General features: G+C 44.8%; 2 protein-coding genes and 1 pseudogene across 15 annotated transcripts in view; 1 reads left to right on the top strand and 2 right to left on the bottom strand.

The window, feature by feature from the left end:
- Positions 1–506, bottom strand: part of LOC130708764 (cyclin-Y-like protein 1) — a 55520-nt gene extending 55014 nt beyond the window's left edge. The window contains exon 1 of the mRNA XM_057551969.1: positions 350–506. Coding sequence (XP_057407952.1) covers positions 350–491 — 142 coding nt within the window. The 5' untranslated portion in view covers positions 492–506. The remainder of the gene's footprint in view (positions 1–349) is intronic.
- A 324-nt stretch (positions 507–830) lies between these two features.
- Positions 831–4872, top strand: LOC130708746 (frizzled-5-like; annotated as a pseudogene).
- Positions 4873–13091: 8219 nt separating this feature from the next.
- The window catches only part of LOC114235717 (cyclin-Y-like protein 1), a 121168-nt gene continuing 114910 nt past the window's right edge, over positions 13092–19349 (bottom strand). For all 14 annotated transcript variants that reach the window (XM_057551725.1, XM_057551732.1, XM_057551728.1 and 11 more), the window contains 2 exons: positions 17069–17231; positions 13092–15543 (listed from right to left, as the gene is read on the bottom strand). In XM_057551725.1, the coding sequence (XP_057407708.1) occupies positions 15427–15543; positions 17069–17231 (280 nt within the window). In that variant the 3' untranslated portion in view covers positions 13092–15426. The remainder of the gene's footprint in view (positions 15544–17068; positions 17232–19349) is intronic.

Here is a 19349-nt window from a genome sequence, read left to right as displayed (position 1 = left end):
CCTGGGAGATAACCGGTCGCATATGGGGGGAGTGGGGAGGAGGTGGTAAAAACTGTGGCTGTCGCGTCCCAACTATCTCGGTTCGAATCCCGGGTTTGCCATTTGAGAGCCTACTCTGTGCTAGGCGGTCGGAATACCGCGCTGAACAAGATTATCTAGGTTGCGGCTTTCTTGGGGGAACTATCATTAGCTCGGTTCCCTTGGTATGCTTCTAAACTCTGTTTCTTCACCTATAAGAATTGTTGTAAGGATCTGAGACATCCTGTATTAAGATGAGAACGATTAACGCGCCGTCTGACACACAGTAGGGGCTCAGTAAGCATTTGTACTTCTCTCAATTTGAGCTCACCTGGTGAGGGCAGCGCAGAGAGGAGACAGGTGCCACGGTTAAGAATGATTCTTTGAGCAGTTCTTTTAAACAAGCGCTGGACTCTAAGGATGCTTAGCTGCAGATAGGAGACCCGGTAGGTGCCCTGGAAGCTAGGGTTCATAAGCTAGAACATTACGGGGAAGTGAGCCCCGCACCAGTGGACGCCAGCAGAGAACTCAGGAGGGACTTCTAGCTAGGGTTTCCCGCCCGGGGTCTCAAGAAGGCGTGATTAGCATTCGCCCCGCCCCCCATAGCTTCCCGGCCGGCGATTGGCCCACGCTCCTCGGCTGCCAGCTCCAGGCGGGGCCGGAGGGCGCCTGGGGAGAGGCTGAGCCCGCGGGGCAGTGGGCGGGGACGCGCGGAGAGCGTGGCGGGGCGGCCCACCAACCGAGCCCCAGCGCGAAGGGGCGGGGCCGGGGCGGAGCCTCCCGGCGGGCATTAGAAGCAGGTGACCCAGGCTGGGCGGGAGAGGCCAGTCAGCCCGAGGCCGTGACTCCACTGCGGCCAGCGCCGCCGCCGCCGCCGCCGCGCGCAGTTCAATACCCGCCGGAGGTGGGCCAAAGGGTGCTAGAGCGCGGGGGAGGAGCGGAGCCCGGCGCGTCCCGGGAGAACCGCCACCGCCCCCAGGAGTCCGCTGGAGCGCGGATCCCCCTGCAGGGGAGGAGAAGAGCGGCGGGCGGGACGCGGCGGCGGGCGCGCACCATGCAGTCCCGGCGGGGCCAGCGCTGGCTGCTCGCCGTGCTGTGAGGCGGCGGGATCCCCCGGTCGCCGCACACCGCCTTCCTCTTGCCCAGGTGCTGCCAGGCGCGCTCGCCCTTCGTCCGGCTCCCGGACCCTGGTGGAACGCACGGCCTGCCCCCCGTCCTGCCCCGCCCGGATCATGCGGGGGGCCCCGGAGGAGGTGAGGGCGAATGACCGGTCTGCGGCGACCTCGTTCAGGGGGCGACCCCCTCTCTGAGACGCCCCCACCTGCTGCCATGTGCTGCCTCCTCGGGTACCCAGCCTATCGCCAAACTTTCCCGATGCCAGCCTGTCTCTGAGTCGCGTTTCTGAGCGAAGTGTCCCAGAGACGGAGGGCCCAGGCTGCCTACGGACTATCTGCTTCTCTCAGGATCCTCAGAGGTGAGAGCACGCGCCTTCCCCTTCTCCCCGTTCTTTTCCCGGTCCTCTGCCCTTTTCCGGGGAACTGAGCGCTCTGACCTTGGGGTGCAGGCTGGCAGGCCCTGCGAGAAGGGAGGCGGGGTGAGGGGCGGGGAGTCTGTAGTTTGGTTCCTGAAGGTGGAGGGGAGGGGAGGGAGAGAGGTTAACTTAGAGTTTTGGAGACCGCTTGCGGGGATTGTGCCGTTGACGCCCCTCTAATTGGGAGTGGTTGCAATTCTTCTCCCCCACCTTCTTTTTTAAAGAGTCCTTTCCTTGGAATCGGAGCCCTAACCGTCCTTCCCCAGCCCTATCCAGCGAAGAGCTGAGCGCTCCCTGCGGAGGCAGCGCCCTCCCGAAACAGTTTATCTTTGGACGGATTTCTTTAGAAGACAAAGAAACCAACAGGTTGCTAGTCCCGGCGCCACACAAGTCGGCGGAGAGGGAAGCCTGGATCCCGGTTTCCCCTGCCTGAGCTGGCCCCGCGCGGGCTGCGGGAGACGAGGGGAGGGAGGGGGCTATGGCTCGGCCTGACCCGTCCGCGCCGCCTTCGCTGCTGCTGCTGCTCCTAGCGCAGCTGGCGGGCCGGGCGGCGGCCGCCTCCAAGGCCCCGGTGTGCCAGGAAATCACAGTGCCCATGTGCCGCGGCATCGGCTACAACCTGACGCACATGCCCAACCGGTTCAACCACGACACGCAGGACGAGGCGGGTCTGGAGGTGCACCAGTTCTGGCCGCTGGTGGAGATCCACTGCTCGCCGGACCTGCGTTTCTTCCTGTGCTCCATGTACACGCCCATCTGCCTGCCCGACTACCACAAGCCGCTGCCGCCCTGCCGCTCGGTGTGCGAGCGCGCCAAGGCCGGCTGCTCGCCGCTCATGCGCCAGTATGGCTTTGCCTGGCCGGAACGCATGAGCCGCGACCGCCTCCCGGTGCTGGGCCACGACGCCGAGGTCCTGTGCATGGATTACAACCGCAGCGAGGCCACCACGGCGCCCCCCCAGGCCCTTCCCGGCCAAGCCCACCCTCTCAGGCCTGCCGGGGTCGCCGGCCTCGGGGAGCGACTGCGCCGCCGGGGGCCCGTCGGTGTGCAAGTGCCGCGAGCCCTTCGTGCCCATCCTCAAGGAGTCGCACCCGCTTTACAACAAGGTGAGGACGGGCCAGGTACCCAACTGCGCGGTGCCCTGCTACCAGCCGTCCTTCAGCCCCGACGAGCGCACGTTCGCCACCTTCTGGATCGGCCTGTGGTCTGTACTGTGCTTCATCTCCACCTCCACCACGGTGGCCACCTTCTTAATAGACATGGAACGCTTCCGCTACCCTGAGCGCCCCATCATCTTCCTGTCAGCCTGCTACCTGTGCGTGTCTCTGGGCTTCCTGGTGCGCCTGGTCGTGGGCCATGCCAGCGTCGCCTGCAGCCGCGAGCACAGCCACATCCACTACGAGACAACGGGCCCTGCGCTGTGCACTGTCGTCTTCCTGCTGGTCTACTTCTTTGGCATGGCCAGCTCCATCTGGTGGGTCATCCTGTCGCTCACCTGGTTCTTGGCGGCTGGCATGAAGTGGGGCAACGAGGCCATTGCGGGCTATGCGCAGTACTTCCACCTGGCCGCGTGGCTCATCCCCAGTGTCAAGTCCATCACTGCGCTGGCACTGAGCTCCGTGGACGGGGACCCGGTGGCCGGCATCTGCTACGTGGGGAACCAGAACCTGAACTCGCTGCGCGGCTTCGTGCTGGGCCCGCTGGTGTTCTACCTGCTGGTGGGCACGCTCTTCCTCCTGGCGGGCTTCGTGTCGCTCTTCCGCATCCGCAGCGTCATCAAGCAGGGCGGCACCAAGACGGACAAGCTGGAGAAGCTCATGATCCGCATCGGCATCTTCACGCTGCTCTACACTGTGCCAGCCAGCATCGTGGTGGCCTGCTACCTGTACGAACAGCACTATCGCGAGAGCTGGGAGGCTGCGCTCACCTGCGCGTGCCCCGGCCCGGACTCCGGCCAGCCGCGCGCCAAGCCCGAGTACTGGGTGCTCATGCTCAAGTACTTCATGTGCCTTGTGGTGGGCATCACGTCGGGCGTTTGGATTTGGTCCGGCAAGACTGTGGAGTCGTGGCGGCGCTTCACCAGCCGCTGCTGCTGCCGCCCGCGGCGGGGCCACAAGAGCGGCGGCGCCACGGCCGCCGGGGACTACGCCGAGGCGAGCGCAGCGCTCACGGGCAGGACCGCGCCGCCGGGCCCCGCCGCCGCCGCCTACCACAAGCAGGTGTCCTTGTCGCACGTGTAGGAGGAGGCCGAGGCCGAGGGACCGGGACCGGGGCCGGCAGTTGAGGGAGGGAGGTTGTTTTGTTTGGTAGCTTTGCCAAGGTCACTTCCGTTTACCTTCTTGGTGCTGATGCCCCCTCCCGGGGCAACTTGGAGAGAGGGGAAAGGGACCGTTTCAAGGCGAGTACCTGTCCCAGGACTTCTCAAAGGGGCTCAGCTCACGTCTGTTCTATCTTACTGCCTTTTCAAGAGGAACCCTGTTTTTAATTTATATGTAGTTTTCTTAATTTTTAACTTTGTTGCATTTTGGCAACAAAATTTACCTTTGCTTTGGGGGCTTTACAATCCTAAAGTTGGCATTATAATGAAGGTCCACTTGGTTCAGGTGTCTTTGAACTGTGTGGTCTAAATTGGGAAAATATATTTCCTATACTTGTGTCTTTAAACATAATGTGAACAGTGAAAGTTGCTGTGACTGGGAAGTTGTTCCGTGTGCTTTCCCAGGTTGTTTCTCCTTCCACTGCTTAAAGTGTCCAAGATGCTTTAAGGTGAGCTGCTTGTCCCTGTTTATAGTTCCTAAGTTAGGGGACACCCTAAGTCACACCAAGGAGCAGGGGAGCATAATGTGGTTAGGGCCTCCGGAAAGTGACAAGGTTAGGCAATGTTTAGAGATTCTAATGTGTCCGTCCTAGCTTCGTTTAGCAAGCTTCGGTTTCTTCTCTGTAGTACTTGTAATCATTCTCATTCTTAACAGTGCCAGCTTTGCTTGAATAAGTTAGAGGTAGCATTGCAGTGTCCGGAATAAATATTTGGAAGAGTGCGAACCTAAGGGATGGTGATCGGTTGAACTTGAATTCTAGACTGTTAAGATGGCAGCTTTGTGCCGGAGGAGTGGGTGGTTCTTAATAGGCTTCGGTGATCCCACTTTTTTAAACTTGTGTTAAAATTTTGGTAAAAATAAACCCACTTCCTTCTTCTGGAAGGACTTAGCGATAGTGCTGAAGAGGGCTCCTTTTTACATTTAAGGACTAAAATGGATATACCTCCTGTAATTAAGTAAATTTCCAACACCTCTCTTATCTGCTCCACCCCCAACCCACCTCTTTTATCATGTTAAACAGTCTTTTTGCTTTTCTTATTCCTCCTCTCCTGGAGAGCTGTGATTAGAAACCACACCCACCCTTGAAGGAGGTGCTTGAACCGGGGGGAGGGAGGCTGGCTACCTGTGAACAAACACTGGCAGCGATGGGGGAAAATAAGTGTCCCTGGACTTTGGACTAGATTACAGCCAGATATTCCAAAAGCATCGAGACACTGCTCTCTGCGGCCTCTGAAAACAAATGAGACCCATAACACCCTTGCATAAGCTTTTAAAACATGGATCAGTGTAGCAAAAGGAAAGCTGTCCCCCCCCCCCCCACCTCAATATATTTTTCTCTTCCTCCGCTTCTGAGAAAGCCTATATAGTGATGAGCACACACTTTACTGTTAGAGAATTCTGTTTGCTTTTCTAATCTGTTGAACCATTCCCTCATTTATATATGAAAGCCTATGTATTGATGAATACACACGTACACACACCACGCATACATACTTTACTGTTAAAAATTCTGTTTGCTTTCCTAATCTATTTAACCATTCATTCAAGAAGAGTGTGAGGCCATTACTGGGGAAGGGGGTGACAGTGCATTGGCCAGCAGAATACCAGTGACCAGGACTGAGTGGGGACTAAATTTAAGAAGCTAAAATGGCAAAAACAATTAAAATTTGAGGATGTCTCCCTAGAAAAACAACAAGTGTAGGGATTTGCGCATCATTTATACCAAAGTTGGAAAAGTCAGATTTAAGCCCAGGTCAGTTTTTACATTATGGATATTAAGTAAACAAGTGTATAGTTTCCATAGTGTATTTAAGCACTTTGCTGGTGGAAAGAAGCCTGGTGTTATAGTTTTCATGGACTTTCAGAAGCTATTCACGTTTATAAAAATGCACTGCTCTTACACACTCATCCTCTGAATCAAAATTTCAGTATATTCGACAAAACCTTGTCCACAGAGCTACAGAACTTTTTGCACATCTAATCCCTCTACTTGTTCAGATGCTTCTTAGAACCTTGAAATAGATCCCCTGCCTGAGGGCCAGTTCCTCTCTTGTTTTTCAAATGAGGAACTTTTCTGATCACCTTGACCTCTTCCCTCAGTTAACATGTCTTCCCAGAAAGTACATAGATTATTCTGCTGCCTTAGGTCATTGTGCCTAATTTGGGTTTTTCCTCTTCCTTTTTTTTTTTTTTTTTTTTTTTTGTGGAGGAGTGTAAAGATGATGCAGAATGTATCTAAAAGTTGTGGGATGATGTGGTTGAAGTGATTTAATTCTTCCTGTTAAAACAACTATTTTTCATTTTGGCAACATACCAAACCTAAAACGAACAACCAATTTACTTTAAAAAAAAAAAAAAAAGACAGTTAAGACAAAGGATACTAAGCCAAGGAGAGGCAATACAGGTAATGCATTTGGAGGTCTAGGTCCAGGCCAACTCTCAGAGCTGCCTCTGTTTTCAGCCTCTGTTCTCACCGCTGCTCTCCCCCTCCCTTCCCTCAAAGATGAAGCCCACCTGCTTCCCTCAAGTCTTACCTCAGCCACCCCTCCCGCTACCCAGGGCAGAGAAGCCCATCTATTTATGGTCGCCCCCTATTTCCATCTCATATGCTGTTTTCTTCTGATTTTTATTTTTATTAGGCAAACGATCCATACTCGTGAAAACAATTATAAAATGGAAGGTTGTGGGGTGGTTTAGCAGCTTCTTCACAGCCAGCTCTGTGATTTTAGTGAGGATTTAAGGCCCAGTTTAGTTTCACATGTACAGCTTTTGGGCTGTCCCTTTCATGGTTCAATTGTAAGCAACGTCTCCCATCACAGATTAGGGGGTAAAGATTTAGAAGGAACTAATATGTAACCTCTCAGTAAATCAGTTGATAAGACTTAGGAAGTCATTTTAATTTATATTATTAACCTCACACTTTGAAGTTGTCTAAATTGGCTGAAAATAAGTATTCTTGGTGCCTTATTGGTTTATCCTTGCAAACCTTTGTCCTGTTTTCTCGTAGTCGTTTCCAGTGATAAGCCTGTGTGTGTGTTGTGTGTAATTGTGAGCAATGTACAAGCTTAAATAACGTGCTGACACCACTGTTTCCAAGTTGGTATTCATTAGGCCGTTTCCTCCTGGGCTAGGGCTGCACTAATCCTGACACCGGCTGCCAGGAGAAAACCTCATGGATCCCACACCGCACCTTAATAACAGCATCCGTGACCTGCAGTCTCAAGTACAGAATGGGAACCCCAGAGCTAGGAAATGTAGTTGTATATTTTAATGAACTGCTACCCCTGCTAAAGAGGCTTCTTTCACTTTTGTGCTCTACAGAAAGACCAAGGCGGGTAGGAGGGACAAAGCTTTGAATAACTGCTTTCTAACACCGAATGTGGCCAACAGGACAGAGAACATCACAAATCTAGGCAGGTGTGAGGTACAGTGGCTGAGGATTTCCTGCTCCCCCTGCATGCCCTTTCTTGCCTCCAAAGTCCAATCAAGTGATCCTGGGAAAGAAATACGCCTGGGTTGAGGAGGGTGGTTTTGAAAGAAAAAACTACCAAGACATTAAAGCAGGGTGAATGAAGGGTAGGCAGGATGAAAGTAACTAAGTAACCTGGCTCAGAACTCTCAAACGCTTCTAGCAGCTTGATGACAATTACAGGATTTATTTCAGTCTGTGGTACATCATTTGAAGACAATATTACTTCATGTTGTTACAAACTGTATGTATAGTGTGTATGTGTTGTGGGTGTGTATATAAATAATATATATTATATAGATGAGAGATTTAGTGACTTTTGATACGGGTTTGGTGCAGGTGAATTTATTACTGAGCCAAGTGAGGCACATACTGAGTCAGTAGTTCGAGTCCAGGGCATTCAGTACTTTTTCTGATTTCCATGTGTGTATAGTGCCTGTCCCATGCGGTATTGTCAGTGTCATGTCAAATCCAGAACTCACAAAGCAGAGCCAGCGATATTTTATTTGTAGACAATCAACTAGAATCTATAAAATTATTACTGGCAGATGATTATAATTCCAGATCCCTAACAAACACTAGCAAAAGGAAACCCAGAGCATCTTGATAAGAAGTTTTCTGTTTTTGTTTTGTTCCTGGAAGTCAGTAGAATAGCAGTTGTATGTGGTTATATTAGTGTCAAGATACTTAATTTGCTGACCTTATTATTTCAGAAAAAAAAAATTGTATGTATTATATTTGTGGGAAGTTAAAATAATGCTTTGAGATTTTTATCAAGTATGGAGAGTAGTTATTTATGAAAAACAAAGAAATGTCTATTTTTGTTTCTTTGTTCCCAATTAATGTAGATAAATTTTAAAGTGCATTAAAGCAATGGTAAAGCAAATAAGATGCTGTACAAGTATTTTTCTCATGCTTTCATGGAGAGACACTGTTTTCTAAGAGTATCTGAAGGAAGTATGTGCATTCTAACTTCGTGATCAGATTTCTCGGATGTACTTTGAATATAAGTGGCAACGTTTTTATTGATAATAAAATCAAAGAAATTCCAATCACCAGAAGGAGAACTAATGAAAACATGTTTTACCTGAATATACTTCATAGGTTTCTCCTGCTGATCCTGTGATTGTTTCATGATTCACTTGAAGAAATGAAGGAAAATACACATAAGAACAGAGACATTACCTGAGATTGTGTTCTATTTTATCAACCCTCCATCTATACTCTGTACTGAAGCAATTTGGATAGAAGAGCTGCTGTTGTTGTGTGTGTCTGGTTTGCAGTCAGAAACTCCCAAAACTTCATCGTTCAGCAGTTAGATACACAACTTTGTATTAAGGTCTAAATACAAGTCAGGGAACCCAGATAAGATAAGAGGATATATGGTTCTCCCTCTGTATTTGTGGGTAATTGGTTCCAGTCGTCTCCCTCCCCCCCCCCCCCCCCCGTGCCACCCCATACCAAAATCCATGGATGCTCAAGTCCCTTATATAAAACGGTGCAGTATTTACATATAACCTACGCACAATCCTCCCATCTTCCCCCGCACCCTCCTTTATACTTTAAGTCATGTCTAGATTACTTATAACACCAAATACAAATCCTAAGTAAGTCGTTGTAAATATAATGCAAATGGTTGGTGGTGTGCAGCAAATTCAAGTTTTGCTTTCTGTAACTTTCTGAAATTTTTTTCCCTAAATATTTTCAGTCCATGGTTGGTTGAATCCACTGATGCAGAACCTGTGGATACGGAGGGCCAACTGTAAATTGATTTAGAGTTGGCACTTCCCTGACAATCTGGACAGATGCTTAGTAAACCTGAGATAATTAATTTAGCATCAAAGTGAGTACTACGAGCATTATTAGATTGGTACATGTTAGGGCATTTGGGAGAACAGAAAATACAGCAGTTGAGCTGGATCCTGGTGCAAGAGCCGCTGTGCCTGACCCGTACAGGTCTCTAGTGGGCACGTCTTCCCAATGCTTTCTCATTGTTCATTCCCCCCAGTGGAAAAGGGGGGCACTGTTGGACTTAGGAAGAGCGAGAAATAGGTAATAATGCTTCTTTTAGTGATTTAGTTACAGAGCTCTTACGTGCAACAGAATGAGAGGAAGTAGAATGGTTCTGTGCATAGATTTGGGAGCTAGACTGATTAGGGATTCAACTCCCAGCTCCATCATTCATGGGCTGTTGATCCTGAACAAATTACTTAAGCTCTTAGTACTTCATTTGTGTACTGCATCTTAGTACTTTCTCATCTGTGAAAGGGGGATAATGATAGTACTTATATTTTAGGGTTGAGAGGATCTAAAAGATTAAATCAGGTTAAGGTAAGTAAAACAAGGAGGAAGCAGCCATTCAGGCATGGAATGGAAAGGGAATTGAAAGACTAGTTTTCAAATTTGTGTCTGCGTAAGAATCATTTGGGGTTCCTATTAGAAATGTAGATTCCCAGGCTTCAGCTCCAGGAATTGAGATTAATTTGGGATCCAAGAATTAGGTCTTTTTGTTCTGTTTTAGTAAACTTTTAGAATTATTTTAGGTTTACAGAAAAGTTGCAAAGATATATCCATTTTGCCTTAATATCAACATATTATCATAGCACATTTGTTAAACTAAGAAGTCAACATTAACGCACTACTGTTAACTCCAGACTTCATTTGGATTTCACCAGATTTTCCACTGATGTTCTTTATCTGTTCTAGGATTCCACATTGCATTTAGAGAAGCTTCATTTCTTACAGGGACTTTCAGCCCATGAGAGGCAGGTGGTCTGGAGACCACATCTTGAGAAACACTAGGACATGTCAAGGGCTGAGGAAGGTCAAATTGCCCCATCCTCACCACCATCCTGGTGGTGGGGGTGTTGGATATAGAAATTTGAAGAGTTGGGATGGAATCCTCTCCCTTAGATGAGAGGGGTTACCGTAAGAAGTGAGGCATCTATTCCTAATGCCAGATGAAATGAGTTTTGGAGTTTGGAAGGTGGGGTTGCTGCCTAGCCTGAGGAGATACATCTAGGGTTGTGGGCAGATCAGGGGAGTGAGTGCAGCAAATTGGGAACAACTACTTTGTGGGAACACAGGAGGGCTCAAGTAGTTGATTAAAGGGGATTACAAGGGGCCAGTTAGCCCGTGAGCCATATAAATCCTGTATTTCCTGGAACCTGGTGATAGTGTTTTAGAAATGGGTCACAGTAGTAACCAACATCAAGCACTGCCACCTTGGACACGAGCAGAGAGTCAAAGGGTGAAGCTGAGATGACCTTGCTGAGAGAGGGCAGTGGGAGGTGGACAAAACACTGACGCCCTGCGTTTGGAAGAGTCGGTTCCCACAGTGAGGAGATCAAGGGCCACCATCTGGGGAGCTAGAAGTAAAGGTCAGTAGAATTGAGAACGGTAAGATGAAGGAATAGATGTTGTAAGAAAAAGCTAGCAGAGTAATTTGAGGTCTTGAAGTAGAGATCGACATATTCTTGAGGACCTTAGGTCCTGAGGCTGTCACTGACTTTCTCTAATCACATTCAAATTATTTAGCTGCCCTCACAGCAGTTAAGTAATCACCTAACCTGTTCCTTTTTTTTTTTTTTTTTTTAAAGAACATTAACCTCTTTTCATTTGACTCTGGATTTCTCTTAATTTCTATACTACTTCACTTTCCTGGTTCTTTCTGCATGTTAGAGATCCTAAACCATAAACTGGTATTCATAACATTTCTTTCACATGAAGTACATGTTATCTCATCTGCCAAACCCATTTAAAATGGACTAGTGGAAATTGCCTCAGAAGCCAAACAGATTGCACCTGTGTACAAGGGACCAGGTGTCTCTGAAGGGCTCCTAGATCTTTTGTATTCTTGCTGGCACGGTGTCAGGCTGGCCAGGCTGGTGAGTGGCTAACAGTTAAGATTTTAGGTGATCTAATCCTTAACTTGATAGATGCTGGGTGTAATCTACAGATTCTGCATAGAAATTAGCACTTACCCCTGGGAGAGCCCCTACCAGCTGTCAAGTGCTTTACCAAATAGCTCTATACTCAAGAATGCGGCTTCTGGGTGAGGGAACAGTCGTAGTCATTTTACATGTGGTTAGAGAGAAGTCTTGGGTGATGAAAGATTTTAGCTAACCTACACGCTATAGGTAAACATTTCCAAAAACATTGCATAACCTGAATACAGAGTGAATTGTTTTCCAGTAAATACTGGCTTCAGCATTTTTCAAAAATCAAGGAATGGTATATTTTATAGAATGGGAAAACTAAGAAATGAAATTTGACCTGTTGTAAAACTAGGATTTAGTGCTGTTGAATTTCAATAATGGGCATACAGGGTACATTAGGAGTAAATGTGAAAGAATAGGGTCATGATGGAATCTGATACAGGGTGGAAAACATTTCTCTTAACCAGAAACACTGGGCCCTAAGAAGTTGTCTTAGGGTCAACCACATGAATTTAACATACAAAAATGGCAATTTAATTTGGTTCAAACATACATTTCAAACTTTTGTCTTTTCCTTGTAAAGAATAAAGTTCAGTTCACGGTATACCAGAGTTAAAATTGCACAGATATCAGTATTCCATTAGAGAAAAATCATTTTTTTTAAAAAGCGAAAAAATAAAATTTGAGTTCAGGTAGTCAGATATTCTTTTATAGTCTTACTACTTTAGGGAACAAACCCTTCCTCGGTATAAAAATCTGGAAAAAAAAATGCCATACTTGCCACCCTCTTAATAACTAGTTTCCATGCCCCATATTTGTTGGAGAACCTACTTTGTGATGTTTAAATTTTTACCTTAAGTTGCCTCAATTTCCCATTTATTAAAATGGCTGTATTGCCTCTAGAATTAAAGCTGAAGGGGAAAAGCAATTTTTAGCGATTCCCCTTATTCTACCAACTTGTTCTTGAAGCTACAGTCATGCCCAATGTTCCTATCCCCAATTTTTTTTTTTTAAACCTTCGACCACTCGAGATATGTCAGCATTTCTGCTTAGTAACTGGCATATTACTACGCGGTGCAAACTATTGATATAAACAGTGACTTGTGATAGATTTTTTTCCCCTTCTGTACTAAATCAGATCATTTCTCCTCATCAGCAACTTCACAAGAACAAAGTTAAAGATGTGACCTTAGGAAGGGAACTAAGGTGGATGAAATACGACGGCAATACTATCAGGACTGCTGGGATATTGCTCAAGTGCAGTGGCTAGGGTCTAAAAGAAACTTCAGCGATCTGGTGTATTTCCAGCTGAATGCGAAGTGAAGTAGCAGGTTAACGTCAAATTCCGGGGCTTGTGTAAAAGTCACCCTCTTAACAGTAACCACAATGCTACTGCTTCCTGTTCTTCCATTTTCTTTCCTGTTCAATTGCTTGAAACCCTCAAACAACAAGTTCTGATTCTACAGTATTCCTGTAAGTCCTTTCTCTGTGTATTTACCTACTTTTATCTTTCAATGTGCATTTCCATCTTGGCACCATAACAAACAAGTCAAAAATGCCATCTAATGCATTATGCCACTGAGCACTGTAGCCAGTGATTTTAAGTGTACTAGATTATCTTCAGGTTGAAAAGAGCGTAAGCTGAAGAAATAAATGTCTACATCTTAACTAAAGGCAGGGGTCAAAACAACTTATGAATGGTTAGTTTGAAAATGCTTTAAGGCCCGACTATCAGAGCTGACTGAAAACATTTGAGTTAGGCAGAGTTGTAATGTTATGTGAATAGTGAGAAGTGTTACAAACACAGTAGCCATATATTTTAATTAAAATAGTTTATTAGCTTTTCTTTTAATATAAACATGAGGCAGAAAAACCACATAAGTTGTAGCATTCTTTTCAAAATAAAACTGCAATCAGTACTTGAATTTCCAAGCTCCAAACTCCATAAACAATATTTTTTGAGGTGGTAGATTGTAGTATTTTATATACCATAATTTATCATTTATGTCTCTGTCCCTTAAAAATGATGGAACCTGCAGCACTCAGTATAATGTGAAGCCTTGCTATAAAGAGAGAAAGTACTTCTGGCCCAGAGATGCTTTGTTTACAGGCAAAATTCCTAGGATTACATTTGAGAAGGTAGGAGGAGAAAGATTTCACATAGTTGAGAACACTTTTTTTTTTTTTTTTTTTAATATTTCAAGTTTAGGTGACATCGTTACCAATCTCCAAAAAGACTGATTACTGGACTGGACCTCCCTGCCTTTTAAAGCCTGAGGTAAGGGTTCCTAAGGTTTATATGTTTCCTCTTAAATAGAACTTGAAGTGAGACACCTATAGCCAGGTTAACACACAGGATAGAAAAGCTGTTTCGTATCACTTACTCTCCTGTCCCTACTATTAGGGTCCAGTTCAATTTATTACATGTGAATTAACACTGTTGTTCATAATTCCTTTACCAAATCTAGAAAAAAGAAACTTAGGTGATCAAGCAGGTAAGCAGCCCAGCCTTGCAAAGGACTATTTTAAAAAGAGGAGGGGAGGTATCCCCTTAAGTCTTAGTGCAATTTTAAGCTTTGATACTTGTAGAAGTATAAATGCCACAAACTTACAAAACATCATTTGAAAGTTTAATCAAATTTCTTCTAAACTCATTTAGTTTTGTAAATTTTAAACGTTAAGCGTTTATTGTTTTATTTTTTATTTTTTAAAATTTATGTATTCATTTATTTATGGCTGTGTTGGGTCTTCGTTTCTGTGCGAGGGCTTTCTCTAGTTGTGGCAAGTGGGGGCCACTCTTCATCGCGGTGCGCGGGCCTCTCATTATCGCGGCCTCTCTTGTTGCGGAGCACAGGCTCCAGACGCGCAGGCTCAGTAATTGTGGCTCACGGGCCTTCCCAAGCCAGGGCTCGAACCTGTGTCCCCAACAAGAGAGCCTGCGACAGTGAGAGGCCCGCGCACCACGATGAAGAGTGGCCCCCGCTTGCCACAACTAGAGAAAGCCCTCACACAGAAACGACCCAACACGCCATTAAATAAATTAATTTAAAAAAAAAAAAAAAAAAAAAAAAAAGCTTAATGTTTAAAATGTACAAAAGTAAATGAGTTTAGAAGAAATTCGATTAAAGTTTCAAGTGATGTTTTGCCAGTCTAGCATTTATACTTCTGCGACAGTGTTCTGGAGTTATCCAAGCACACTATATTAAAGCTTAAAATTGTTCTAAGACTTTTGGGACACGTTCTATTTCATCACCGGCTTGTTAATTACTGGACCACCATGTTGGCTGGAATTATGAAAATATCCTTTAATACAAGTATATAACAAAGAGGAAAATCATCACAAAATCAGAAGCACCATTATAGTTAACAAGAAATGCAGCACGGACCCAATAGAAGGAAATAACCTACTTTCTCTGTTTATGATCGCAAACATGCTAATATGCTAATAAGTACTGCCTGCAAAGAATTTGGATGACATGTGTTATTCAGCAGCTTTTTGGTTTAAATTGATTGCCAACAATGACTAGCAGCTTCAATGATATAGTAGGGAGGAAGAACCCTGCAAAACCTAACGATGCTACAACAGTCTGTTCCGAAGTTTGGCTTTATGAGTTGTTAGGAGTCCCATGTTTTTTTGTTGTTTTTTTTTTTGTTTTTTGTTTTTTTTTCGTTTTTTTGTTTTTGTTTTTTTTTTTTTTTGGAGTCCCATTTTTTGATGGTAATACTGCACTGATTCTAAAGGAATATGCAGCAGTATGGGACAGTGAGGTAAGAAAAACATAAAAGTTATATAGTTAGTGTCTTTAAAGTCTAAAAATTTAAACTATTAATTAAAAAACCTCACATAGTTCACAGCTATCAGATAACTGTGTGTGGATTGGGAGCAGATATCTGTGCGTGGATTGGGAGCTTTTAGCTTTGGAGTGGTTTTTGTAACTCTGTTTACAATAAAAAGGACAGAAGAGCGTGTTACATTGACGAGGTCCCGTTCTTTCCTATGAGCATAATCTTCGCTTGTCCATGAGTCTCTTGAATTCAATGTCTTTCTTTAAGGTGAAAATACTAACTTTGCTGGTTTCTGAGCAGGAGAGGTGATATTTCTCCAGTCTTTGTTTCGAGGGGTTTATGATGTTACAACCCCTCACTTCTCCCTTAAGAGAGGATGGCATTGGAGCGCCGAATACCAATGAAATGATCAGCGCTGAAAGACCTTCTCATAGCAGCTCTACACACGTCTTTGTATTTGTCGTCACACAATCTGGAAATGGCCTAGGAAAGTCAATCAGGTAGAACATAGGTATAATTAGGGGGAAAAAAAAATGTTCGGACCTTAAAAAAACAAAAAAAGCATCATTGATAAGCCACACATCTACATTCGTTTAGATAGTTCATAGTTACTGCTACTTTGGATAGCTGATATCTACACTAACTGACAATTCCCTAAGGTAATAACCTTTAAGGGCTATGATTAGATTGCTGGGGCAAGGGGTAACTTGCCCTAATAACTTAGAGTTACTTAAAAATTGGGTTCCTAATGATAGGCTCCTAATAGCAATATCATCTGTTACCTACACACGTGATCCTTAAACGTAATGGACATACACTTGGGAAAAATCAGTGTTTACTCAGCTATTCAACTTCTATTCAGTTTTCATTAGTTATTACATACTCTAAGAAAATTTTAATCAGGTAGGTATGTGCTGAAGGTAGGAGAGGTCTAATGACAAGCGCTGAAAGGTGCTATTTCACTTGCACATAAATTATGGTAGAAAAACATCTTATTCTAAAGTACCACCAAGGTACCACAGAAAGTATCAATTTTAAATGTGTTCATTTCAGTTGTGAATTTTGCTGTATACCCACCAAAAATCATAAGCCATAAGTATTACTTTGTTCCATGTACGTTACCATTTATATTAAAAACTCATGTACTTTCTACATCCAGTATCTGAATCCACATCATACCTTCCAAGTATAGGTCTCTCAGGTTAGCCACGGATGCTTTGTCTAATAAACTCAGGGGACTGAACTGTGATACACACACACACACACACGAACTGCAAGCTGAGTAAAAAACAGTTAAGAGGGAATTCCCTGGTGGCGCAGTGGTTAAGAATCCGCCTGCCAATGCAGGGGACACGGGTTTGAGCCCTGGTCCAGGAAGATCCCACATGCCGAGGAGCAACTAAGCCCGTGCGCCACAACTACTGACCCTACGCTCTAGAGCCCGTGCTCTGCAACAAGGGCAGCCACTGCAATGAGAAGCCTGCGCACCGCAATGAAGAGCAGCCCCCGCCCGCCACAGCTAGAGAAAGCCTGCGTGCAGCAGCGAAGACCCAATGCAGCCATAAATAAATAAATACATTTCTTTATTTATTAAAAATATCAAGACAGTAGAAATAGTCCAAAACATCAATTATAAAAAAAAAAAAAGACAGTTAAGAGTGGTAAGTAGATTATGTAGGTACATATGATTAGGGATACAATTTTAAGAAATTATTCATGTATGGTTATATGTAAGTGTAGAGGTTCAAATGGAAAACCATTAAGAACAGATTAAATATGATTTAAAGTATTCTGAATTATGGTTACAGAAGAGACAATTTTTTTTTTTATAATGTGGGATCCCTGTATAAACCATAAAAGACACAGGAAATATGATGCCAACGGGTCAATAAGCTCTTCAAACTGTTAACAGCTTTCCATTTTCCTAATCACTGCTTAATATAATTTAGCTACAGATGTGGCTTCGGTGGCTGACAGAAAACCCCAGTTAGTGATTTCACAGCCTTACCTCTAAGTTCTGTGCTCTTTCTTTGCTAAGAGGAGGGAATAGAACATTCAGGTTGTTGTCATCTGCTAAGGAGCGAAGGTCAAAGTAGTATTTGGCATACACACTGAAAGGAACATTAATATTAAACTGAAGTAGCTCCAGGAAGTGCCTTTCCATCTCATTCCTGGGGGAGGAGGAGAAGACAAAACCAACACAGGACAATTTTAGTCAACTGGGCTATCTTCAAAAATACCATTCTGAGCTACTAGGATGGCTCTAAATACTGTTTTGAAACAAATAGTGGCTACCCAGCTGGATTAATACCCTAATGTTCAAACAAGGTACAGCTATTTGTGGTCCTTTCTGCGTCCCAGCACTTTGAGTCTGGGACAAGGGGGAAGAGGTTATGGCCCTCTTATGCACTCATGCTGCTGACTCAGGGGCTCATTCTTCAGAGTTCCATTAGTGCAGCTGTACGAGTCATGCTCCACACTCACTCACAAGGCCCCGCTATAGTGATCAGATGAAAGGAATGATGGATGCTGTTTATTAGCTCTGAAGAGCTTGCAGACACTTGCACCGGGCTGAGGACAGGAAGGGGCTCACTGAGGTGGAGACGAGCCAACACCAGGAGTGGGCACATCACCACGGCAACACATGGATCCCTCGAGAGCCACTGCTGTTATCTCTGAGGGGGGAAAACTCTTGAGGCAACAAGGATTCATCTCAAGTAAATAAATAAGCTACATTCGATGGGAAAGGGAATCCCCCCACCCCCACCCCGTGCATGGGGCTGTGTCAAAGGGCATAATGCAAGTTTCTGTTCACCTTAAAACCTTACTAGGGTGAGTTGTCGTCACCATGACAGGACAGGATGCACTTTTTAAGCTTAGGAAGGCAGTAAGATTATGTCTCAGCTAGACTAAACCCACTTTACGATACGACCTCTGATAGAGCAGTTGTTTCCCCCGGTGTTAGGAGAGCAGCCCAGAATGTTCAGACCTACCGCCCCTTGCCAGGACAGACTGCACACGCCCACAGAGGGCGAATTCAATGAAGTGGGAAAGTAGAGTGCTGGGAGCAGCCTTCTGCTATATGACCATATCCAGCCATTTGCTTGCCAAATGTTTAAGTAAATAAATATAGAATTAGAGTAAATCTTACCACTTTCCACAGCAATCACTTTAGAGAGTTGATTATATAAAAATGATAAATACCCAAACAAACATGCAAGTGGCTTATTTTACAATACATTTGGTTTCTTGGTTTTAAAGTGTTAATAGTTTATCCATTGGATAAATCAACAAATGCTCCATGTTCTCCTGTATGGAGAGCAGAGTATGAGCAGAAATGAGGTTTCTCATTTGTTGAACTTTAAACCTAACTGAACCTACTTCCAAAATTCATTTCCTGTTCATACGGCCAGAAGTCTATAGAAATGTAAATCAGATAATGTTTTGATAATCAGCTAATCAGGACTTAATTTACTACAGGAATAAATGCACTTCACTATCCCTTTTATATTTTCTCCACTAATACATTTTAATTGTGTGGAAATACAGTACTTCATAGGATTAACATGTCTATTAATAGAGCTTTAATCACTGAAGAAAAGCATTATGCCTACAGAATATGCATCGTCTGTGTTTTTTGCTGTTTTTAAATGGCTAGGTGGCTGAAGAGCCTACCACTTACAGGCGCGCAGCAAACTGTCTGAACAGCAGCTGCTCAGTTTAACTTACTCTTTTGAAGGGAAATATATATTTAACAAGACACAGAGATGTTAGAAAGTTTTAAGGAAAAGCTGATAGACAGCAATTTTTCAATTCAGACTCAAAATGAGACCATTACAAAGAGTAGTCAACGGCAGAGGGATGAAACAAATGTGTATTAAACACTTTGTTGTAATGCTTTCCAACTCCCAAAGATCATAAACAAAAGCAGCCTATTATAAACATAACTCCTGGTGATTCTCCGTTCTACACAGAGAAGCGTTGTTTAGAATTAGTTTCTTCATAGCTGGACAGTGCCGCCAATGCTCCTGGGCTCAATGTCTATGAACACCCACACGTTTCCCTGCATGTTCTCTGATGTTGTACCTGGAACCAGAGCCCCAGTCAGCTCAGTTGCAGATTCTGAGAAAATTTCAGCTGCCATCATGGCAGGGATGGTGTTCACGATTACAAATTTTCCTTCCTTCAAGGGACCAGTTTAAAGACTGATGATAGTGTTGGTCAACGTCACTTTAGTTTCTGCAACTTCCAAAAGTACTTCTATTCATTTCAAATTCATTATCTGCTGT

This window comes from Balaenoptera acutorostrata, chromosome 8, assembly GCF_949987535.1.
Source record: "Balaenoptera acutorostrata chromosome 8, mBalAcu1.1, whole genome shotgun sequence".
Lineage (NCBI taxonomy): Eukaryota > Metazoa > Chordata > Mammalia > Artiodactyla > Balaenopteridae > Balaenoptera > Balaenoptera acutorostrata.
This window is presented reverse-complemented; position numbering and strand designations above follow the sequence as displayed.